Source organism: Notamacropus eugenii, chromosome 1, assembly GCF_028372415.1.
Source record: "Notamacropus eugenii isolate mMacEug1 chromosome 1, mMacEug1.pri_v2, whole genome shotgun sequence".
In the NCBI taxonomy this organism is placed as follows: Eukaryota; Metazoa; Chordata; class Mammalia; order Diprotodontia; family Macropodidae; genus Notamacropus; species Notamacropus eugenii.
In genome coordinates, this window is record NC_092872.1 from 255,743,558 (window position 1) to 255,768,909 (window position 25,352).

At 38.1% G+C, this 25,352-nt stretch overlaps 1 protein-coding gene across 3 annotated transcripts in view; it reads left to right on the forward strand.

Annotated features, from left to right (window-relative positions):
- UBE2Q2 (ubiquitin conjugating enzyme E2 Q2) overlaps positions 1-25,352 on the forward strand; it is a 66,815-nt gene that overhangs the window by 10,676 nt on the left and 30,787 nt on the right. For all 3 annotated transcript variants that reach the window (XM_072628630.1, XM_072628632.1, XM_072628631.1), the window contains exons 2-3: positions 21,585-21,689; positions 24,419-24,523. In XM_072628630.1, coding sequence (XP_072484731.1) covers positions 21,585-21,689; positions 24,419-24,523 — 210 coding nt within the window. The remainder of the gene's footprint in view (positions 1-21,584; positions 21,690-24,418; positions 24,524-25,352) is intronic.

Below are 25,352 nucleotides of genomic sequence, written 5' to 3' on the forward strand. Positions count from 1 at the left end.
CAGGGGTTAAGTGACTTATCTGAAAGACTGGGAAGTTTTCATGAGGTTAAGAGAGGATGTGAACAAAGGTGTGGAGGTGGGAAAATTACAGGCCAGAATCCTAGTGCCCAGAAGGGAGGTGATAGTTCATAGCATTCTGTACTAATTAGAGTACATCCCCTAATAATACTATTAATCCTAATTAATAAAAACCTTAAATTTATGTTGCACTTTTGAGTTTTCCAGAAAATTATCACGTGTTGTTTTATTTCGTCGTCAACCTCAGGAGGTAAGCAGGATAGGCAATAAAGGAAAGGCTAACTAAGCTGGAGTGTGTCCAGAGGAGTGAAATCAAAATGGTGAGTTAGATATGGAATTAAGGCATGTGATTACTCATTAAAGTAGCTGTAGATATTTAGCTTTAGGGAGAGAAGATTTAGGAGGGATGATGGTTGTCTTTAAATATTGGAAGGATGGTGGTATGGAAGAGAGATTAGGTTTGTTCTGCTTGACTCCAAAAGACAGGGATTATAGGAAGAGGATGTTTCAGCTGAATTTAAAGTGGAAGGGTCTAAAAGACCTACCGACCTAGTGAAGACATTTATTTCCTGTTTACATAAGACTTGACCTTTGAGATTATGTGAACAGAAATCTTAATTGTTATGTCAATAAATTGCTGTACTTCTAAAAATCTAGAGATGATTGGAAGAGGGTATATGATAGATTTGGTCATCACACCTTGCAACCAAGATGACAAATAAGTTTATCTTCATTATTTATTATTTGCCCAGCATAAACCCTTTTCTAAGTAAAAGAGTATAAAAAGTTGTTAATCAGTTTTATATTTCTCTATTTTCTTTTATTTCAAGATTATGTGTTACAAAAATATTAGCTCATTGGGTTGGTTAGATTATCTGGGTCTGTATCCTTATGCCAGGGTTTCTTATCCTTTCTTTTGTGTTTATCAATCCATTTAGCAGTTTGGTGAAGCCTATGGACCCTTTATTAAAATAATTTTCAAATGCATAAAATACATAGGATTGCAAAGGAAATCCATCATGTTGAAATACAATCATCAAAATATTTTTAAAAACCAGATTCACTGCCCCCAGGCTAAGAATCCCAGCCTTAGGCAAAGCAGTTAATAACCTGTGAGCTTTATTTTTCTCAGCTGTGAAATGGGAGTGATAATACCTTAGATAATAGCTACCTCATAAGATTGTCATGAGGATCAAATGAGATAATTTATGTGAAAAGGGTTTTAAAACTTCAAAGTTCTGTAAAAATAGAAAGTGTTGATCCATTATCATCATTACTATTCTTACGCATTGTAGGAGGCAGTGGAGAGAGTACTTCTCAGAAAGGAGTTGGAGGAAGTGGTAGAGGTGGGATCCTTGCTGAGGAATTCCTGTCTACTCCAGATGTTTATTGTTTCCCTTTACTACAGTCTCTTCATTCTTCAGTTTTCTTGAACTTTAAACTAAGGAGAGCTGGTTTAATTGGAGCTGTAGAAAGGAACTTAAAGTTTGACCTCAGGACCAGGAGCTCAGTTTTCTCTTCTTTCTCCCCTTTGCACCGAGCTCCATAGATGGCCATGGCTTAGTCCAGAAGGAATGTTTATTTTGAATAGTCTAAACAATTTAAAGGTTATACTATATAGACAGATCCCTTAGTTACTCTTGTTGGCGTTGGAGGGAGAGAATTTCTTTGAAAAGAAGAGACGCCTAAGACCTTTTCCTATTTCTTATGAAAAGTGTAACCAACCCCTTATAAATTGTGAGTTTGTCCTGGTGCACTGACTAGCCTAGAAACCCTCGAAAAAAGAGAGCCCCAAATAGGTTTGATTTTGGTGATTAACAAAGAGGTCACTTCGAAATAAGACCTGTCAGCGAAAGGCAGCTTGAGCCCTGGGCTGGGGATGCTATAAGCTGGATAAGCAGAGGCCGTGTCTTGTGGTTCCTAAAATAACTCTCCTGGTCCCTTTAGGCTTGTCTCCTGAGAGGCTGCAGAAGGCCTGAAGCAGGTCATTCTTTTTGCTGTGATGTGTCACTCTTCAGCTGTGTCCTGACTGCTTTCTTCTGTTTTGGGTCCTTTTACCCTCAGTTCTCGTCTCAGTTCCATTCAAGGCACAACAATGAAATTAAAATGACCCTTGTTCCTTAATACTGAGTGTTGAGAAATGATTTTCTCCTCTTTAGACTTTGTCTAGAAATTATAGGCCTGTTTATTTTCCCAGCACTTTATCACCTCTGCCTTTGTGGTGTTTCCTTGTAGCAGACACTGAGTCTCTTGCTCATGTAGAATAGGAGATTAGAGGTCTCCTCGTCTAAGAGTCCTTTCTGTAACATCCCTACCAAGTGGTTCTTCATCCCTTGAACACTCCAGTGGAGAGGAAGCTCACTGTTTGTCAGAGTAGGCCTTTCTGCTTGTGGACACCACCATTTGGTAGGCACCTTGCTGCAACATCTGCCTGTGGCTCTTACCTGCTTCTGCTCTTGGGGCCAAACAGAAATAAGGCTGATTCCTTTTCCACATAAAAGCCCTTCAGATATTCCCAAAGCACTGGCTACATCAGGTACCAATTTATGTATCTTAGTCTCAGTTTATTGAATGATCTGTTGGTCATTTGGAAATTTTAAAAATATAATTGAGTGGTCTACCTGACTAGACTGAGAAATAACCTCTGGACAGTGCATTTGTTCCACTGTTATCCTTCTGATGTCAAGAGAAAGGAAGGAAGACCTTCCAGTCTTCTAGCAGATCAGGTGGACCTGGCAGAAGTTTTAACTGTTATTGATAGGCATGAAGTGGTATAATATGAATCCTGGAGAGAATGGCCCACACCGAATATTCTCATGTTTTCTTTTCTGTTCTCCTATACCACCTGGTAATTTGTCCACTTATTTACTTGAGCAACATAATTTTAAAAATTATCTTAATTGCCACCTACAATAATTTGTAAATTGGTTTTAGCCATTTTTTTTTATTCCTGAAGAGCTAATAAAAGTATCAACTGGAGTCATCACAACCCATTGGAAAGGTGCCAGAAATTGAGCTTTGTGCCTGGCAGTTGTGCTGGTTTTTGCCATGAGAGCAATGCATTCTTTGTTCTGAATTATTGGACTTGGTATGTGGGAGTCTAGAGATGTCAGAATTGAGTTCTTGATGCTTCCTAACCAGGTAAATCCTGCTCTCCCAAAGCTTAGAGTAGGCAGTGACCTTTCAGATATCTTGGTATTTACTCACTTGGCCATGAGCAACGCACCCACTTACTTAGGAATTCTGGATAGTAATGAACCTGTCAGCTCATTGACCTCCAGCTGTCTGATGAGGAAGCTCCTGGGACCTGAAGCCCATTGACCCGGGAAGTAAAGAGACCTAGTGATAGGAGACTCCTGACCTTTTCCCCATTAAGCTGTGGCTTGTTGCTGCTGTTTCTCCTTCATTTTCGAAGAGTACCGAGGACATCATTGTACCACCTCTCTTAGGAAGGAGCCATCTGATTTTGCTTTGGTGTTTGCATTTTTACTTTTTTGTTTTGTCCTCATTTTTAAAAAATGCTTTTATTACTGGGAGCCTTATAAATAGACATTCTTGTGCTGCAGGCTGGGCAGCCTGGTCTACAGGACCAGGAGCAGTGGGACTTTGGGATTCAAGAGACCTGGGTTAGAGGTTCCCATGGTTCTGGCTTTTGACCTTTTTTTTCTTCTCTCCCCTTCCCTTTGCACATGTATTCATTCCTATCACTTTAGTTCAGATGACTCCGACCCCAGCAATTCTAATGCTGGGACTCTATCCATAAAACTTCTTTAAAAGAATTCACATATGCAAAAATACTCATAACAGTGGTATTCATAATAGCAAAGAAATGGAAACAACATAATGGCCAACAATTGGAGAATGGCTGAATAATTGTGGTAAATTGATAAAATGAATGATGAAACTCTAAGAATTGATCAAAATGAAGCATATGAGGAAATAAGGAAAAACCTATAGAAGGTGATGCAGATTGAAGTCACTGAAGTGACTACCAGCATATTTTTAAAAAAAGGAAAATGGGCCAAATGTGGTAAAAATTTTGGGTAAGCGTGGGTGGCAGGGAACAGCACATAACAAAAGCTTTTTTTTTTTTTTGCTTGCTGTCTCTAATTCACTTAGTTCTTTCTGTTAAAGGTTTCAGGCATGGCATAGTAGAAAGGACATTGGCTCTGGAGGCCAAGGGTGTGACTTTATGTCCTGCCTTTGACCTTGGGCAAATCACTTAATTTCCTTGGGCCCCAGCTTCTACCTCTGCAAAATGAGGGGATTGGTTGTTCTCCGAGGCCCTTTCTAGCTCCAGAGCCATGATCATAAGGTTATTTTGCATGTCCATTTGATTTTTGTTCACTGATAGGGTTCATCTCTTCTTGATCTGTAGACCTGTAGTAATTGCCTTGAGACCAGCTTCATTTAGACAACTCACCAGCCCCCAGCCATATGCTCATCTTTCTCCCTGCTCCATTCAGCTGTGACCAGAGGCTCAGGGTTGTCTTTGACTCCTCCTTCTCTCATACCCAATTGAGAACAGCTTATCAGTTCCACCACTGAAGCTTCCTCCAGATTTTCACCCTGACCCCATGGCCATACTCCAGGCCTTCATTGCCACCAGCCTAGATTATTGTCATTGTAGTAACCACTTCATAGTTTTTTGTGTTAGTACTACTCTCCTCCGGTCAGATCCATCTTTTTTTTTTTTTTTTTACTGCTGTCATAATAAATATTCTTATACATAGATTGATCATGTTACTCTGCTAAAAATATTATTTTTATTTTTTATTATTATTTACCAAGTAAAATTTATGATCTATTGTTTGACATTCAAGGCCTTCCATAATCTGGTGCCACCTTCCTTTTCTCTCCCTCTGTTATGCCTCTCCTCACACTATACCCTTGTGTGTGTTCATCCTTCATTGCCAAAGAAGACCATGCCATCAGAGAAATAATGACATGACTTGCACTTGACTTTTTTTTTGAGTCAGGGAGGGCTGTGCAGGTCACCAGCCTCACTTCTCCTCCAGAGCTATCTGAATCCAGTGACCAGATATTCATCAGGATGACTGGAGATGACCCAGGATGAAGCTTTGGGGTTAAGTGACTTGCCCAAGGTCACACAGCTAGTGAGAGTCAAGTGTCTGAGGTGAGATTTGAACTCAGCTCCTCCTGACTCCTGCACTGGTGCTCTATCCACTGCACCACCTAGCTGCCCTAACACTATACCCTGTAACCAACCTAGACTCCTTCCCTATACGCCCTACCCTGTGGTGCCTCTGCTCCTCCTCTTTTCTGTGCTTAACGTGGACCTTCCTTCCCTGTTCATCCTTCTGGAAAATGGTATTTTTAGGCATCGGCTTTTCCGCCATGAGAGTAGAGTAAAATATAAATGATTTCTGCCTCTAGGCTGACCCTGCCTAACATACCTAATTTGTTAGAAGAAAACATGACTAGGCAAACTAATGTTAGAGGGTGCAGTTATCTCTGTAGAACAATAATCCTAGGTTTTGTGAGGTCAGAGAGGATTGTAATGCATTAACTAAGTTATTGTGAAACTCTTTAACTGTGGTCAGGGTCTCTCTAGAATTTCAGATGAGCCAAAGGAGCTATGGTTTTGCAGCTAAAATTTGGGCTGTTGCAGAATTTTCCTCTGCCTGCTCTTTCATTCATTTGACCATAGCCTGTTAGTCACCTCCATGAAGCTTTCCCAGAATCCTTCCCCCACCCTCAAATTATCTTCCTCTTAAAGTTTTGAATTACAATAGTTTGCGTTGACTCTGGCTTTGCATTTAGTTTGGTGTCTCCTGTATCTTTCTTGCATCATGGCATCATAGTTATTTGTGTAATTTAGTTTTTCTCCTCTCCTTGCCTCCATTAGATTATGAAACCTTTGAATAGGGCCTTTGCCCTACTCAGTGCTTGGATCCTCAGTACCTGGAGCAGCCCCATGTATATAGTACTCTATACAACAGATCTTGACCTTTTGGTGGACTACATGCTGAAGATGAGTCATCACTATGATGTAACTATTCAAAAGATAGTTAGCGGGTTGGTGTTAAGAGAAACTTTGCTTCCAGGGGAGAAAGTCCCTCTGCCATCTGCCCTGAGCCAGATCTAGGCTTAGTGTACTATATTTTGAGAAAGCTGTTGATAATTTGGAGATTGTCCAGAAGTTAGGAAAGGTCTGAAGTACTTGTCATATAAGGTCAGGTGGGATGACGGTCGAAAGGGAGGAGTGGTAGGAGATGAGATCTGTATTCAAGTGTTTGAGGGGCTTTCATGTGGAGGAGGGCTCCAGAGTGGCAGAGCCAGGTGGGGAGAGAAATCACAGAGGCCCAGCTAGTCTTGATGTCAGGAAAACACTTTCTAAAAATAACTTGGCCTTGAAAGTGGTTGATTCATCTTTGCTGGAGGTCTTCAGAAAAAAGGTTGTGTGACCACCTGTCAAGAATATTATAATGTTGATTCCTTTCAGATATGGGTTAGACTAAATGGTCCCTTTCTTCTAAGTTCTGCGATAAATGCTTGTTGACTTAAATTGTTGAATTTAACTGTTTGGAACCTTACTTCCTCTCCTGGTACCTCTACTTGGTTTTAAATTGTGTTTTAGTATGTTATCCTATGTGAACTTCTAACTAAGCTATATTCTTTGATAAATAAGACCTTTTATAGTTTCTTAGGGAAGAAATAGTCTAGTGGGAAGAAGGCTAGATTGAAACTAAGGAGAGCTGGGTTTTAGTTGTGTCTCAGCCAGTCTAGCTATGTGAATTCATGCAGATTGCTCTGACTGTGTGTATCACCTTCCTTATCTGCATCATGAGAGGATTGGAGTAGATAGATAATCTTTAAGGTCTATCTCTAAAATTCTGTGGATTCAGAAACCATCCATTTAGAATTGGAAGGGATTGTGGGGGTCCCTGAGCCTTATACCCTCATTTTACAGATGAAGAAACTAGAGCTCAGTAAAGTTAAATGATGCCGCAGGGTCACAGACACAGGTCTCTGGCTCTCAGTCTATGGTGCGTCTATTGTGATTTCTGGCCTCTGCTGCTCTCCATGTTTCTGACTTCAACTCAGATAGTCTACATTTAACTAGAACTAGAGGAAATATGCTGTCCAGAGGAAATGAGTTACTTTATCAGTTATGCCGGTGTGATTCATTAGCCTTCTATGCGAAGATGAATAGTTTTCATTCCTTTTCTGTTCAGTTTTTGAGAAGATGGGACTAGGAATGTGCAGACTGACTCCAAAGAGTAAAAAGAGATGTAATTTTACAGAAGTTTTTCTTTGAACACTCAGGTTATGCCATAATTATCTTTGAGTGCCTTTGTGTGTTGGGTACAAAATCCTACTAAACCTCCTGCTCCCAGGCAAGTTGGGCTCTGAAAACGTAATGAGGCCATCCTTGGCATTTAGTCGGAGGGTTATATCACTTTTGGTTACCTGACTTAAAATATCCATGTGGGCTTCATCCTGGCCTCAGAGGCATGGCAGCTGTACTCAGCTTAATCAATTTGCACTGTCCTTGACAGGCATCCTTAGGGAATATCCTCTCCTACCATGGCCAAATAAGTCTCCTTTTGTTAATTGTTGAATGACTTACAGGTGTCTCATTTTGTCCTAATATTGTACCTAAACTCCTACCAGGGCATTGGCTGGAGCAAGCTTAGCCTGGAAGACACAACATATTCCCTGTCATTTACTCTTGCTATGCCTCTATGTTCCTCTGTGTTCCTGTGTTTCCAAGTTTTGAATCGTTTCTGCCGTATATGTAAATGCATTTAAATTCACCTCTTAAGGGAGTTTGAAAAAAAATTAGATTGAAATGTAGTTTTGCTTTTTTGGCATAATTTCTTTTTGAAAAAATAGATTGTTAGTGATATCTTTAGTTTTTATACCTACATTTCCTCCTGTACCCTTTCCCCATTTTTTTCCCAGAGTGCCATTCCTTATTCCTTAAATCAAAGAATTTTAGATTAAGAAAAATTTAGCACAGTCAACACTTTGAAAAAAATTTAGCATCATATAATTGTTATACACCTATAAGCCATCCCTTCTACTGAGGAGTTGGAGGAGATGTCCTCTTATGTTTCTTCCTGGGGGCCAAGTTCTTAGGTCTTATAATTTTGCAGTATTCGATTTTGGTTGTTTGCCTGGTTCTGCTTACTTCACTTTACCTGAGCTCGTGTATTTCCATCTTGGTATTCATCATGTTTGTTTTTTTACCCAGTAATATTTCATAATTCATGTCTCCCAGATATATGTTTAGCCATTCCCAAATCAGTGGGCATCTATTTTGTTTTCAGGTTTTTTGCTACCACAAAAAAGTGTTGTTATAAATATTTTATGCGTATAAAGCCTTTATTTTTTTGTCATTGAGATCTGTCTCAATGATATCTCCTATTGAGACATGCCTAGCTGTGAAATCTCTGGGTCAAAGGGATTATGAGCATGGTGGTCACTTTCCTACATAATTCCAAATTGCTTTCCACAGTGGCTGGACTAATTCACATAGCACCCCCAGCAGTGCAATAGTGTGCCTGCCTTTGCTCAGCCCTTTCACCATTGACTCTTCCCATCTTTTGTCATCTTTGCCACTTTGCTGGGTGTCAAATAAACCTTCAGGTTGTTTTAACTTGCAGTTGGAGAATTAGTGATAGAACATTTTTTTTATATGGTTGTTAACAGTGTTCTGTTCTTTTGAGAACTGTATGGAATACTTCACTGTTATAAAGGTAATTTTTATTGTCATCTTTTAATTATATCTGGAAACAAGTGGTTGCCTATTTGGGAAATAGCTATGTAAATTTTGGTATATAAATATAATGGAATATTACTGTGCCATAAGAAATTATAACTGCAAAAAAAGGAAGAATTCTGTGAAATAATGCAGAGTGAAGTGAAGTAGAACTAGAAAAATAATTTATACAATGACCATAGCAGTGTAAATTGAAAGAATAAGAAACTGAAGCTGAATGCTATGTTATTGTAACAACCACGCTTGGCCTTGGAGAAGATCCAGAAACATTCAGGAGGTGGGAGACTTGGTACACAACACAGCATATACCATCAGACTCCACTGATTGGGTTAGTTTTGCTGAATTACTTCTTTTTCTTCTTACCTTCTAGAAGGGTTGGCTGACTGGGTTTTTTTTGTGGGGGAGGGGCTTGGCAGTCGGGATTAAGTGACTTGCTCAGGGTCACACTCATAAGCTCATAAGTGTCAGAAGCTTGAATTTGAACTAAGGTCCTCCTGACTCCAAGGCTGGTGCTATATCCAGCTGTGCCACCTAGCTGTGTCTGTCTCCCTATTAAGGGATGTAGATTCTTTTCCTTTTAATATGAAAAGAGCCCTACAGCAGTTCTAGGTGATTATGATAGAATTTTGTACATAGCCACAAATAACCAGTGGGGAAAAAATCAGAAGCCTTCCCTAAACCAATCTGAAAGTTATCAAAGGAAGTGAGGAAGACTTTTATGGCTCTGGTTTACATTTAAAATTAAAGAAAGACATTTTCCTCTCTTGCTAGCTCAGTCCATCTGTCCTAGGTGGCTTGGGAGCAGGAAGAACTTGAATGTGTGGCGGGCGCAGTAATTCTTTGTCTGAGAGTCTCTGAAATGCTTAAAAGGGGCCTGAATAATCAAAAGTGTAGGTTCCCCAGGCTTGTAGTACTGTATCTTTAATGGAGTCTGATCATATCCTAAGGCTGATAGATCAGAAGCATCTGAACAGTTATTATGAGGAAAATAACACAATTTGTTTTGGATTATAGCCTTTTCTATTCCCCACTCTTGTCCTAGACACTTAACATGTTTTAATTTGTATTAGAATACTTGTATCTTATTTCTAGTCCTGAATTACAAGCTTCGTGGGAGCAAAGGCTTTCTTATTTATTTCTCCCTCCCACTTAGTAGTTGTACATTGCATATAATGGGATCTTGATGATAAATATTTATTGAATTTCAAACAGGTATTTCTGGTAAGAGATTGCTGGAAGGGAATGGTGGAAGAGGGCCAGTGGTTTAGAAAAACAATTTCTCTTACATGGTGCTAACGTATAACTTAGTTGTACTAAAGTTTGTTTTGTTTGTTTTGGCAGGGTGAGTAAACATTTTTCAGAATAATATTTTTAGAGATTGGAAATTCCAAAGTATGGACAAAAACACCCCAACCATTAGTTGTGCAACCAGATGAAATGGTAGATAGGTGGCTGTCCTTGGAATCAGAAGTACCAGATTTTGAATTTTTATCACTTTTTAACTTCTCAGCCCCAAGTTTCCTCATCTAGAAAATGGGTTTAGTAGCTTTATCACCTCATGGGCTTGTGAGGATCAAAAGATGTAAACACTTTTATAATCTGTAAAGTGCTGTGTAAGTTTCAGATTGTTTTTATTGTTATTGAAGACATGTTAATGATTATAGTTGTTGAAGATGGATCCAAGTACATTACTGTTTTCCAGCTATTTTATTATCTCTGACTATAGCTAGTAAAAACTTGTTTTTTGTTAATTGATACTTCTTAAGAATTTAAATATTGTTAAAGTTCCCTAGTCACCTCAGAAACTATTCTGCATACTATATATTATTTGTCCTTTCCATACTTAACCATAATTTATTATGCTAACTTCATCAGGCTTTTGTAGAAATAAAAGATGATAACCTAAATTTTTTTTCCCCTTCAGATTTGATATAAGATTCCAGCGTTTGATATACTCAGCACTTATTGCGGTAGCTTAGTGCCTAGTAAAGCAACCATAAAATAAAAATGTGACTGTGTATAAAGTCTTGATATGGAGGAGTTGGGGGGATGCACAGGACCAGCTACACAAAAGGTTAGAGCTCATGGTCCAATGGAGATTTTTAAGAGACATGTACAGAGAATGCAAACAAGAGCAGGTGTTTGGCCGAATGCAAGAGGATGGCCCAGTTTGATTAAAAGAGCAAAGAGCAGCGGGCTGCTTAAAGGATGCTCTGAGTGTATATAGCAAAGGAAACTAAGGACTAAAAGAAGAGTTTTTTTAAAGCCAGACTAAGGAGTTTTTTAAAAAGTGATTCCTTTCCCTTGCCCTTATCTTCTTAGGGTGGCTGGGATGATGATAATCATTAATAATAGCCAATAGCACCTGATGGATGTTATCCCATTTGATGCTGGCAACAACTGAGACAGACAAAGGTAAAGTGACTTGCTCAGGGTCACACATTTTGTAAGTGTCAGACATAGGATTTGAACTCAGGTCTTTGTGACTCGAAGGCCAGTGCTATAGACAGAGCAGGCATTTATTAAGCACTTTCTGTGTACCAGGCATCAGAATGCAAATACAAACAAAAGTAAAGGCAATTTCTGCCCATGGGGAGCTTGTATTCTAAGGGGGTGATGTTAAGACAGCACATTAAAAAGGCAGCTGAATAATTGCACATATATAACCTATATCTTATTGCTTACCATGTGTGGGAGGGGGAATAGAATTTTCTGTTTTATTTATTTATGTTTCGTTTTTAGTATTCACTTTTATAAGAGCTCCAATTTTTCCCCCTCTTTCCTCTCCCCCTTCCCCAAAATAGCATATAGTCTCATAGGCTATCTATATGCATTCATATTAAACATATTTCCACATTAGTCATGTTGTGAAAGAAGAATCAGAACAAAAGGGAAAAACCACAAGAAAGAAAAAAAAAGAGAAAATGCACATTCTATAGTTCTTTCTCTGCATGTGGTTAGCATTTTCTATTTGGGATTGTCTTAGATCATTGCATTGCTGATAAGATCTGAGTGTATCAGAGTTGGACATTACACAGTGTTGCTGTTACTGTGTACAATGTTCCCCTGGTTCTGCTCACTTCACTCAACATCAGTTTGTGTAAGTCTTTACAGGTTTTTCTGAAGTTCATCATTTCTTATAGAACAATAGTATTCCATTATATATTTATATTCCACAACTTTTTCAGTCATTCCCCAATTGATGGGCATCCCCTCAATTTCTAATTCTTTGCCACCACAAAAGCAGGTGCTATAAATATTTTTGTACATGTGGGTCCTTTTCCCTTTTTAATGATCTCTTCAGGATACAGACCTAGTAGTGATATTGCTAGATCAAAAGATATGCACAATTTTATAGCCTTTTGGGCAGTTTCAAATTGCTCTCCAGAATGGTTGGATCAGTTCACAACTTTACCAACAAAGCATTAAGTATTCCAATTTTCCCATCTCTTCTAAATCATTTATCATTTTCCTTCTTTGTCATGTTAGCCAATCTGATAGGTATGGGGTGGTACCTTAGAGTTGTTTTAATTTGCATTTCTCTAATCAATAGTGATTTAGAGCATTTTTTTCATATGACTATAGAGAGCTTTAATTTCTTCATCCGAAAACTGCCTGTTCATTTCCTTTAACCATTTATCAATTCGGGAATAACTTATATTCTTATAAATTTGACTCAGTTCTCTATATAATTGAGAAATGAGGCCTTTATCAGAGACATCAATTGTAAAAATTGTTCCCCGGCTTTCTGCTTCCTTTCTAATCTTGGTTGCATTTGCTTTGTTTGTGCAAAAACTTTTTAACATAATCAAAATTATCCATTTTGCATTTCATAATGTTCTCTGTCTCTTGTTTGGTCATAAATTCTTCACTTCTCCATAGATCTGACAGGTAAACCCTTCCTTTCTCTCCTGATTTGCTTATGGAATCACCCCTTATGGCTAAATTGTGTATCCATTTTGACTTTATCTTGGTATATGGTGTAAGATATTGGTCTTCTATGCCTATTTTCTGCCATACGATTTTCCACTTTTCTCAGCAGTTTTTGTCAAATAGTGAATTCTTATACCAGAAGCTGAAGTTTGGGTTTATCAAGCAGTAGATTATTATAGTTATTGAATAACTATCCACCACTCTATTTCTTAGCTAGTACCAAGTAGTTTTGATGATTGCTGCTTTATAATACAGTTTTAGATCTGGTATAGCTAGGCCACCTTCTCTTGTATTTCTTTTCATTAATTCTTTTGATATTCTGGACCAGGGGTGGGAAACTGCAAAACCACTCTTTTGACTGAGTCCAAGTTTTACAAAACAAATCCTTTTATTAAGGATTTACTTGTTTTTGTTCTGTGAAATTTGGATTCAGTCAAAGGGCTGTACCTGAGGACCACATATGGCCACAGGTTCTCTATCCTTGGTCCCGAGCTTGTGGATAGGGGAGAGGAGTTGATATAGCTGGCTTGGTGCTTTTCCAAATGGAACTTGTCAGACATTGCAGCTCACAGAGGCATCTTCCAGTGTAAGGTGGAAAGGTCTAGAGTGTTGCTATCAGAGCTAGGAGAGCAACGAAACAGATGTTAGAAGCCATCTAGGTCAGAGCCTTGTTTTACAGACAAAAAACTGAGGCCTAGGTATAGTCCTGAAAAAAAGATATTAGAAAATATTTAAACGGAATCATTTTAAATGCATTAGAAAATGAAACAATGTGAAGTTTATTATTACCATCAGTATTTACAAAATCAGGAGATACCATTTTCTGATTAAGAAAAAATAATTTGGGGAGGGCAAACAAGTAGAAAAGTAACTTTGTGAAAATTGTGCATGTGAAATCTTGAGTTTTATTTCAAAGGCTACTTTTTTGCTGTTAGCTTGATTCTATCTCTTGACACTAACTGGCACTGAAGATGTTATTCACAACTGGCTTTTCAGAATTAATGCTTGTTAGTTAATTTGACAAGCAGTTTTGTTTTATTTTTTGTTATAAATGGTCATTCTTCTAACATCTCCCCCTAGTCTACATTCTGCTTTCTGACTTCCCCATGTTGTCCTTCCTCTGCCAGGCTCATAACTCCTACCCTGGATCCCAACCCATTCACCTTGTAGCACCCACCCAACCCCCAGCCTCATCTCCAGATCTAAAATCCTGTGAGGTTGAGCATATCTCTATTTCAGACAATAACTCTCTTACAGTCTACCTCCAAAAAGCATTTTAAAAAACAAATAGGATTTTAGATTTATTGTTATGAAGCAGATTTAAAGACCTGGAAGAGAGCTCAAAAGCTAGATGAGTGGAATTACTTTAACAGAATAGGAATCCTTATATTCTGTTTCTAATTAGTGAACTGCCTTGCTTGTTCTGATTATATTTTAATGAAGAAAAGTAGAAAAATAGCCCTTGGAAGGTTTTTGAAAATTCCTAGAAGCTATTTTTGATACTTTGAAAAATCCCTCGTTTCATTTGCCACATAGGAGTTGGTTTCCTTTGGGCACTCTAATTTCTAGACATTTGCAGCTGAGGCTTTATTATTCAGCACTAAATTCTCTCTGGATTTGAAGGCCAGTGGTCTGGAACTCATTGCTTATTTTTAAAAGTTAATATCATGAATCTATTTACAGTATAATGATCTAAATCTTTGTTTCTCTTTGCAAACAAAGACTTGTTAATCCTATTAGGGATTCATCTGAACAAAAGGACAAAGGGCTGCATAGATTTCTTTTCTAGGCTCTTTGTTTGTGACTGGTAATGTCCTATTTTTAATGGAATTTGTTTTCTGAAGATACACAGGAACATAGATGTACTCCTGAGATTGTAAATACAGTTTAGTATTGGTTTGTCAGCTGTTGGTTGGTTTGTAAGTTACAGGAGGGGAAGAGTGCATGTGATTTTTCTCAATATGTGGTCATTTCTTTCAGAGTTTGTAGTCTTTCCATAAATTTTAAGCTTTAGCATTTTCTGTTTTCATTTAAGCAGAACTTAGATGCCACCTTCTCCTTACCAGATTTCCTCTCAACTCCTCTCTATTCCTTCCCACCCAAATAGGTAAATGATCTTTACCATCTTGGACTCCCAGCTCCCAAATGGCCCTACCATTATACTATTCTATCAAGGTTATAAGCCTTTATGTCTTCTTCTCTTCCGGTATCTTACATAGTACTCTGCACACAGTAGACACTTGATATTTATTGAAATTGAACAAAGGATGGGGAAGACTCTCAATCATCAGATTTCTTCAGCTGCCTGTAAGTATGGACTTGACTTATCCCATGGTTTGATCAGCTATGACTAAGTTAATTTTAGTTCTGAGGGCATGGTTATTGGTCCCAGTTGCAACCAGAAAGCCCTAAATTGATAAGAGGAGGACTTCTTTGTGACTTTTGAACACCCTGTGAGAGCACAAAGTAGAAATGGAGATAACCATTGATGTAAGAACTCCCAAAGGAGGAGGAAATTGGGAGATGGACATGCCAGTGGGAGGAAATAACAGAAGAGGAATAGGGATCATTGTGCCAGATGGCATAGGAGAAGGCCCAGATCAAGCCCAGGGCTGTATAATTAGTATAGCAGGCCGTGAATGTTCGACTTTGGTTATCGGAGTGCCTTGTGTATACAGAGCACTGTGTGCCAGTTGTTAACGGATAGTGTGAAATAAAGACCAAGTTTTCTGTCCACTAGGTGTGTTAGATTCTGTGATCAGTGATGTCAAATGGCAGGCATTTATAAAGCAATTTAAGATTTGTTAGGAGATGTAAATGTTATCTCATTTGATCTCACAACAACCCTGTGATGTAGGTATAGTTATTAACCTCATTTTACAGAAGAGAATAAGTGACTTGCCCAGGATCACGTACGTAGCTAGTGAGTGTCTAAGGCAATACCTGAACTCAGGCTTTCATTACTCCAAGTCCAGTGTGATTTATATGCATTGATTTTGTATGTATGTTTGTATGTATGATGCATACACACAGAAAAGAGTACCAGTGATCCAAAAACTCAATAACCATATCTTAAAGGCTGCAGAAGGCAAAGTATCCAAGGAACTGTATGGACAATTAAGAGGATAGAGGATTCTGAGGTTTTTTGACTAGAATTGAAAGTTATGAGAAAGGTGGGAGTGGCAAACTTTTTCTTTTCTCTCTCTTTCCCCACTTCCACACCCCACTGGGTAAAGAGATGATTTGGTACCTTAGCTATGCCGAGCGTAAACTCAAGGAAGGAGGTGAGAAATGTCGTGTCTGAAACCTTTAGTTCAGTTCTGTCCATGTGGTGTAAGGTTTTTACATCCATCAAATTGAGATGACATCTACTTCTCTGAAAGAGAGAATTAATTTTTGAAATGCCCTTTCAGGTCAGTCATTAAACTTTTACAAAGAAAACCAGCGTCTGTTTTTTTAACCTTTAAAATGCCCATCACTAGTTAAGAAACAGTCTTAAGTTTAGCCTTAGTGCGTACCATGTAGGAACACCCGTTGTAAGAGCTGACCTTTCTTCTGTTAATGGAGTGGAAGTTATTAATTGAGAAGGTCCTGCACTTCCTGAAACCAGGGACTTTGTGTGGCTAGCTGAATAGAGAGGTCTGAAAGCCCAGATGTTTACTGTACATGTTCAGTACTTACCATAGTGGCCACTTAATGCTTAGTTTATAGTTCAGCAGTGTGGAGATCATTTAGAAAGCCAGTCTTGTCCTAATGTATACATGGATTTTCAGTCTTTAAGTTTAGTTTAGCCTCTAAAAAGCCCAGTTTTAAAGAAATTTTAATGAAAAAGTGGTTGTCATATGTGTGCCTGACACTTACGAAAGTGATATGCTCTTATTTTCAACAGGGTGCTGTTAAGATAGGCCAAGAAAGGATTAAGAAGGGATGTTAGCTTTTAGATATTGCAGTGGGCAGACTGAGAATAAATGATATTCTCTGTTGCAGCCTTTCTAAATCACAGCTAGAAGATGTGCAGTTAATTTGAATGAGATTTCTCTTTGTATTTTCTCTTAGATTTGGGTTTGCTTCGTAAAAAGACTGATTAGTTTTGTGGAATTAATCTTTCCCTTGCTACTTTATCAAGATTGTCTCAGTTTCTTAATCCTTTGAGGGTTTCCAAGTAAACCATTGTGTCATCAACAAATAGAGATAGATTTTTCTCATTTTATTTTGTCTAGTGTTTCTGGAATTATGTCAGATACCAGTGGGGAAAGGAGACATCCTTTTAAATATTTCAAGATTTTAATTTTTCGTTATTCTAAACTTGATGGGTATTCAGCAAACATAAACATAAAAACATAACAAAAACAAACATTTCTTTATATAGAGGAGAACAAGAAAAGGATTGTATAGAAACCATTCTTATTTCAGAGAGCTTGGTTTTTAAAACTATATAATAAATCAGCATATTAGTTCCAAAACTGACCCGTTTGTATCTCCCTCAGAATTTTTGTTTCTTTCTGTGCATTCTTTAGACTGTTTCAATGCTCTTTTTCTTTATTGGCATTTTTGTCACTAATCCTTTTCTCCATTTCCACCAATGTGATCCCTCTCTTCTAATGAATAGCAAAGTCAAACAAAGCAAATTCACATATTGGCCGTGTCTGAATTGTAAGTCTCATCTGTGTCTCTAGTTCATTACTCTTCAGAGGTAGGAAGCATGCCTTCTCACCCATCTTCTGGAGTCATGGTTGGTCATTTCAGGGATTAGAGTTTTTAGGTGTTGAAAAGTTGTTTTTCCTTTATAGGACTATGGTTATTATATAAATTATTCTCGTAGTTCTGCTCATTTCATTCTACATTAGTTCATGCAAGTATTCCCAGGTTTTTCTAAATCATTCTGTTCCATATTTCTTAACCTGTAATATTTTTCCATTCCATTCTGATGTCATTTCCCAGTTGAACCTCTTTAGTTTCCAGACCTCGCTACAACAATAAGTATTGTTGTTAGCATTTTTGTACTTGAGGTTCCTTCCCCCTCTTCCCTTGATCTCCTTGGAGTATATTAGCATGACAGTGGCATTGCTGGGTTTGAGGGTATATAGTTCAGTGATTTGTGGAGCATAGTTCCAAATTGCCTTTCAGAATGGCTAGACCAGTTTAAAGCTCCAACAGTATATTAGTAGGCCTGTCTCTCACATCCCCTCCAGCAATTGCCTTTTTCCTTTTTTGTAATCTTTGTCAGTCTGTTGGGTACAAGATGGAACCTCAGGGTTGTTTTAATTTGTAAGTCTCTTATGAGTGATCTGGCACATTTTTTTTTCTTATGGTTGTTGATAGCTTGCATTTCTTCTTTGGAAGATATAGAGATTGGCTGTTATTATTTGGGTCAACTCTCTGTTTAACAGAGAAATCTTGTTTCAATTTTAACTTCATTGGTTGTGTTTGTGCAAAATTTTTCAATTTTATGTGATCAGAATTACCTGTTTTCCCTTCCCTGATACCCTCTAATCCTTGTTTGGTCAAGAGCTCTTTCCGTTTTCAAACTTGTGAAAATACCTCTTCCCTACTCCTCTAATTTGTTTATGATATTGTGTGGGATGGCTCAGATCCCTACTTAAATTAATTACTCAGAGGCCTCTCAAATTGGTGACAGAAAGTTTATTTATTCAATTCTCAAGAAGCGGGACAATCCTATACCAGTTCACCTGGAGTAGGAAAGCCGAAGACAAAGGAGAAGCAGTGATATTTATATACCCTAACACAAGACCCACCACCCTCCACTGACCATTATCTTCATTGGCTGAGAATATGATCCTACATTTTAGACGGGAAATCTAACCAATCCCTTTTGAAATGAAGACATTGAAGAATTATGTAAGTTTCATCCAATCATTGAGACCCTAATGTACTACACAGTTTGATATCCTTATATGGAATTATTGCACTCTAAAAATATTGTAACCTTGAGCCTCTCGGTCTTACCTCACCCCTGGGAGAAGAATTACAATCTGAGAAGTCTTCACTAAACCTATTCCACTTAATATGGTCTTTTATAACTAGGTGTATCCCTTTGGAACTTATTGAACTATGTGGTATAAGATAGCTGATCTGGAGTTAATTTCTACCAAACTGTTTTACAGTTTTTGTGTGTGGCTGTCCCTCTAATTCCCCTTGTGAGCAAAGAGAAAGGGATCTAAGGGATCTGAGTAAGCATGATTTGGATAAGCAAAGTAGACTTCTGTAGTTTGGGGTGCTGAATATATTCTAACATCTCCGTAGAGCAGGAAGGGGCTTTGGGCAGCCCAGTGATATGGCTGGAGGAGCAGCCAGTCTGGGGACCCAGCACACATGCCTGTGAAGAGATCACAAAAAGGGTTGTTTAGGTTGCCTTTGTAATCTTTTGTTAGCAAGCTGGTCTCATAGTGAAATTAAATACCTTCAGTAGTTACTGAGCCTTTCAGTTCAACAAATATCTAAGTGCCATCTAAGTACCCAGCCTTACTATAAAATTAGGCACCACTCCCATGAACTAGAGTTTGTCTAGTCAGAATAGAGTTTGCCCTGCAGGCATTCACTCATTAACAGTGGGCTTCTGCTCTTGGAACCTTAGTTTACTCATTTGTAAAATGGAAGTAATATTGGCACCTATCTCAGCATTGTGAGGATCATGTTACTTTAGAGATAAAGCGCTTTGCAAACCTTAAAATTCTATCAGTGTTGATTGTTACTATGACCACCAATGCCCTTTGGCATAAAAATGATTAAAATGGAACCTTAACATACATAGTATTATGATCTTACCTCTTTACTGTGAATTCTTTTAATACGAATTAGATGCCTCCAGTCCAGAAGAGTAATGTAGACATTATAATTTTTCTCTAAGCAGAAGCTGTCTAAGGTTTGCCAATTTTATACCCTGGGTTCCTGGACTTGGTTAATGTAATTTTAAAAATACAATGCTGAAGCAATCAAAATTGTCACCACAAAATGAGGAAATAAGTCTCAAGAAGACATAATTTATTTTTATTATGTTCTGTCAAAAGGTTTGGGTCATTGTGGGAGTTTCAGGATTGAAGATTTGGAAATGAAGCTGATAAATAACCCATGTATCATCTGGCCATCTTTGTTTAAGATAAATGGGGTGTATCCTCCTTAATGAGATTCAGGTGCCATATGATTCCTCTTTTCTTTAAATTCCACAAATTTCTGACCTTCCAGTGCCAGATGAAGTAGGCTTTATTGTCAAATGTCATTGGGAACATCAAACAGGGAGAAGCTATTTCGTTACACCATATTTTGTTATAACATAGCTTTTTGTAGGAAGTCAGCTACCTGTGGTTCAAATTCTGTTTTTGAAAGAATAACTATACAGGGTCAAACCCAATTGTAATAAGGTCATCCCTTGAGGTGGATGTTAATTTTGCCTCTTAACATATATTTTTTAAAAATTAGTAAATATGTATTTGTATATGAGATTACCGTCCTTTGCACCACACTTCTCTTGTGTTAGTAGTTATTTGCATATTGGTTCCCTCTTTAAAATGGGAATTCCTTGAGAACCTGGACTTGTTTTTGTTTGGCTGGATTTTTGGCGTCCTGTAGCCTTGGCACTTAGCTCAATGCCCAGCACATAATAAACACTTAATAAGTGCTTGTTGACTGATTAACCTCCATTTTCCAGTTTATCTCTCCTCCTTTGACACTCAGGGAGAGGGGGACTTACAAAGCAATTTAGTAAAACTAACCAGCATATGAGCAGAGTCCAAGCATCTGTGCAGTGTTACACACCTAAACACCATCCCCACCTACGGGCTGAAGGAAGCTGGGGAATACTCTTTTTCAGTACTAAGCTTGGTCATTATACTTGCATAGTCTTTGCTTTCCTTTTTCTCCCCCAAATCTTTGTATTTACATTGTTGTAGTCATTATTGACACCAACTTTTAAACAATCTCTATTGTGCTCCTTTAATTGGTTTCTTCAGCCTGGCTTACAATTGTTGACCATTAGAATTAGGATGGGATACCTCAGAGGCTGTTTCCAGTTCTTAACTCAGGTACTATCAAAAAGTCCTCATGCTAATGTTTATTTTGCTTTAAAAGCATGCATGTTCCTTTTAAAAAGCTATAAGCCTTCCCCCCAAAGTTTAAGTAGAATGGGGAAACGGTTATTGGATTGGGAAAAAATGAAGATAATTAGGAAGTTTTTCTTCCCCAGGGAAAATATCAGATAAAATATCTCTTGATAATTTTCTGAAACATTACAGAATACAGAAGGCATTTATCATCACATTTCTGCATCTGGGAATAAGGTGGTTAAAAAAAGTTAATCTGTCATGGCATTTCTTCTTTTCTTGGGATTTTTAGAATTCCCTGGAGATGTGAAAGCACCTGCCTTGGTAAGCTATTTAAGGGCTGGGAAGACTGGTTTTAATTTTGACTGTTAATGGCTCATCTGCCGAGCTGAGGAGAGAGGCAGTGTGGCCTCATGTTACTCACAGGCCTTTGGATGTAAAAAACGCCGTTTCTGTAGCTACACCTTCTTTTTGTTTTAAAAGACTGATGCATGGCCAAATGTTCCACTTGGTGTTAGTCAAAGAAACTAGTGGTTGTTTCTGCCCCAAGGCACTCTGACAGTGGTTCAGAGTCAGTGTTTCTTCAGAGTGTTCATGATTTGGCCTGCCTGATTAGGTACAGCTGTGGTGTTGTAGAAGCTGCAGAACATGACCATGGTGAAGTACTCACCTTTGCAGGTTCTCATCTGCTTGGGTTCCACTCTCCCTTTGAATATGCCTTCTTGTAGACATTAGTCTGTCTCCTAATTTAATGGTGCTGGACTCAGACTGAATGCTGTGCTCAGGATATAACCAAATGTAATAACTCCAAGTCTTTCCATAATAGGAATCCTATCCGTCTTCATCACCAATATGGTTTGTGGAATCGGATGACCCAAATTTGGCATCGGTTCTGGAACGTCTTGAAGACATTAAAAAGAGCAACACCTTGGTGAGAGAACCTAAACCTAGCGATTTCTCTATTGATCCTGAGCATTATGTACTACTCTCTACCTGTAAAGAGTTACAATGTCCTATAAGTATGGTTGGTTCATCCTGGGGGCACTGGCCATTATCCTTTTCTTATCCTTAGACTTTGGTTGGAACCTTGTCCATTTACTTTGCAGTGTGTTTCAGTCCTTACAGTTGTGTCCTTTATACAATCAGACAGCCTTTGTCCTGACTACAAGCATTGCTTCCAGTTGCCATCAGCAGATCTAAATTTAGGCAAAAGGAAGTGGTGGTTGGAAAGAGAAGGAAGGATCCTGGCCCAATTATGTAGTTCTCTGACTGTGGGTCTTGACTTCTAAACTCTCTTCTGCCTCAAGATCCTTCATGTTTGAGGTGATTGAATAAGTAAGTGACTTCTTATCCTCAGCCTCTACACCTTTACTTCTGAAGCCAGCCAGGTATTCATAGTTACCATGTTTTAAACCACAAAGACTAAACTTGGATGTAATCCAAATGATATATAGATGCTTTCTAAGGTAATTTTATAATCTATCTGACCTTATATTTGCAAATTATAGACACTTAGAGGTCAGAAGCCATATATGTCTAACTTGGTTTGTACATGGCCTTGCATATATGGAAACTAAATGCAACTGTACCTTGCTTTCAGAAAATCTGATTGATGAAAATTTGGATTTGCAAAAGATAATTAAGGGCTGGTTCTTTGCTTTATAAAATTGATCAACATGTACTTCTTAGTAGTGGGTTTTTAAAGTATTTTACTTAAGGTAGAACTGAGAAGACAGTTTGTACCATCATAACAGCTTTGTCCATGAGAACAACTTTTCATTGGCAACAAAACTCAGGGGAAAAAAAGTGTTGGGCAGCCTTGGAACTGATTTTGGAGAATATTTGAAAAGTTTAAAGTTGCATGATCATCAGTCAGACTTGTCTGTTTAATCAACAACAAGCGTATGTGTGCATGTGTAAACATATACACACACATGACATAAAGACAAGAAATGAAACTGTTCCTGACCTCGGGTACCTTATGCTTTACCAAAGAGTCAGTGTACATTAAATAAGGTAAAAAAATATGTACAAAATAAATACATGGGACCCTAGTGAGGGAACTGAGGATCTGGAAAGGCTTCATGTAGAAGGTAGTGTTTAAGCAGTATTTTGGAGTAAATGCGCGAATCTGCTCAGTAGAGGTAAAGTGGGAGATCTTCCATGTGTTGGAGATAGCTGGTACAGAGACAAGGAAGTGAGGTCTGCAGGTTCATATAGGAGAAGCAGTAATAAGGCTAGTTTGCCTGAACTATGGAGTTTGGGAAGGTGGAAAATATGTAATCAGATTGGAAAGATAGACTGAGCCCAAGTTGCAAAGGGGTTTAAAAGCCAGAAGTGTCAGTAGTTGATGCTAAACACCATAATAGGAGACACGGGAATTTACTGTGAGGGAAGAGACCATGTCAGACCGCATCCAGCCATCACTTTGGCAGCAGTGTGGAGCAGAGAGTGGAGAGAGAAGAGTTGGATCAGGAAGACCAAGTAGGAAGTCATCCCAGTAGGAGAGTAAAGTCAGGGTGGTGACTGGTTGCAAGAGATAGAACTGCTAAGAATTGGCAGTTGATTGACCCTGATTGACCTGATTGACCCTGTCAGGTAAGGCAGAGTGAAAGATCAAAGGAACACCAAGGTTGCAGACCTGGTGACTGGACGGATGGTGGCACCTTTACAGAAATAGGGAAGTTGAGAGCAGGGGTGGGTTTATGGGCAAAGATAGCAAGTTCAGTTTTGGACTTGTTGAATTTGAGATGCCTCTAAGACATCCAGTTTGAAATCTCCGGTAGATAATTGGAGACGTGTGCCTGGAACTCAGAAGAGAGCCTGAGCTGGATTTATAGATTTTCAAAGTCATCTGCATAAATTTAATCATTAACCCATGAGAACTGATCCTGTTGCTCAGTGAGATGGTATAGAGAGAACCCAGGACAGAGTCTTGTACACCAACAGTGAAGGGTATGATGTGAATCATGAGGCAGCCTGACTAACTGTGTGTGTGTCTGTGAGAGGGAGAGAGATGTGTTGGAACAAAATATGTCACTAAAATTTTTACAGTAAAAGTATTTAATTTATAAACAGTCTCTTAGTACTTTTATTAAAATAGACATGAACTTTTCCATTAAGCTGTCATAAAACACTATACAGTAATAGACTGATTTTTTTAAAGGGAAAAAAATCAGAAGTTAAAATTTGTGCTACCTAGAGCAGAGGTTAAGATTTCAGTGGGGCCTGGGAATTTGGATGAGAAAAAAAAAATTATCTTCATTTAAAAGATGATTCTTAGAAGGGTGCAGTGAGGTACAAAACAGAAAAAAGGTAAAAAATGGTCCCCGATCTAGATATTTTTTTCCTCAATTTCCTCTTCCCTTTTTTCTCTTTTTTTCCTGTATTGTATATAATTCATCAAATCTCTTAGTGTGCAGTCCATATATATGTTGTAGCAATCTCCAGTCTACCCTAGGAAAATATTATTAGAGATCATTTTCTTTTATATGACTATTGGAAGAAGTTGAATAATGTTAGACCAGTCATGTTAGTGATGAAACAGAAAAATATCTATTAAAATAGTTGTTAGCTTTTTATGTCATCCAAAATGTATTAAATATTTCCAGGGATTTTCGCCCAAAATTTTAATTTTGATTTTCCAAAATGTTCTCATAGCTTCTTCAGCAACTGAAGCGATTAATATGTGACCTCTGCAGATTGTACAACCTTCCTCAGCATCCTGATGTTGAGATGCTTGATCAGCCGCTGCCTTCGGGTCAGGTAAATTCCACATTTATTTAGTGCTTAGAATCTAAAGTAAAGCACTGTTGATTCCTTCAGCAAAGCTTGCATTTCTGTAAGTCTTGAGTGTGTCTTGATTGATTGACTTGCATATATTTTATACATATTGTAGTTATTTGAATGGGACTTCTTTGTATGTTTTTTCCTCCTGTATTTTGTTACTGCTATTTATAAATGCTGAAGAATTATCCCTTTCTGGCATAATGATGAGATTGTTATTTTATATCCTGACCTTTAGATCAGAATCTCCATAGTTTTGCCATCTCAGATTTTTCAGGCAAGGGAAAATCCTCTTCTGAGCAATTGGCAAATGAGTATTTTCTTTTCCTCAATCTTCTTTAAATCTCTTAGAAGTCAGCTTCTAATGTGTCTTAAAGGAATGTTTAGTTTCACCTGCTCACCATATCCTTTCAGTCTGAGTCAGGCTTCTGCACAGTGGCATTTATTTTTACAGAATAGTTATCCCTTGTTAGGAGAGTGTTGGTTTTACATTGTTTAATTGTTCATTCTTTGAATTAACTAGCTTTGGCAATTCAGTTAAACTTTCTGGGGTCAAGCTTTTTCTCCTGTAAGATGACACTGAGCTAGATAAGAGAGTCCCAGCTAAGGATTCTCCCATCTCTGAAACTCTTAGGACATTTGCACTTAAGGAACATAGAACTCTGTGAACAAAACTTAATGCACACCACAGGAGAAGGTTTAGTGGGAATGAACTAGCTTTGGAAAGACTTCCCCCAGACAGAAATTAAACTAACAGTGACACCCTTTTGAATGTAATTTTAAAGCATTGGAAAAATTGTGGAAAAAA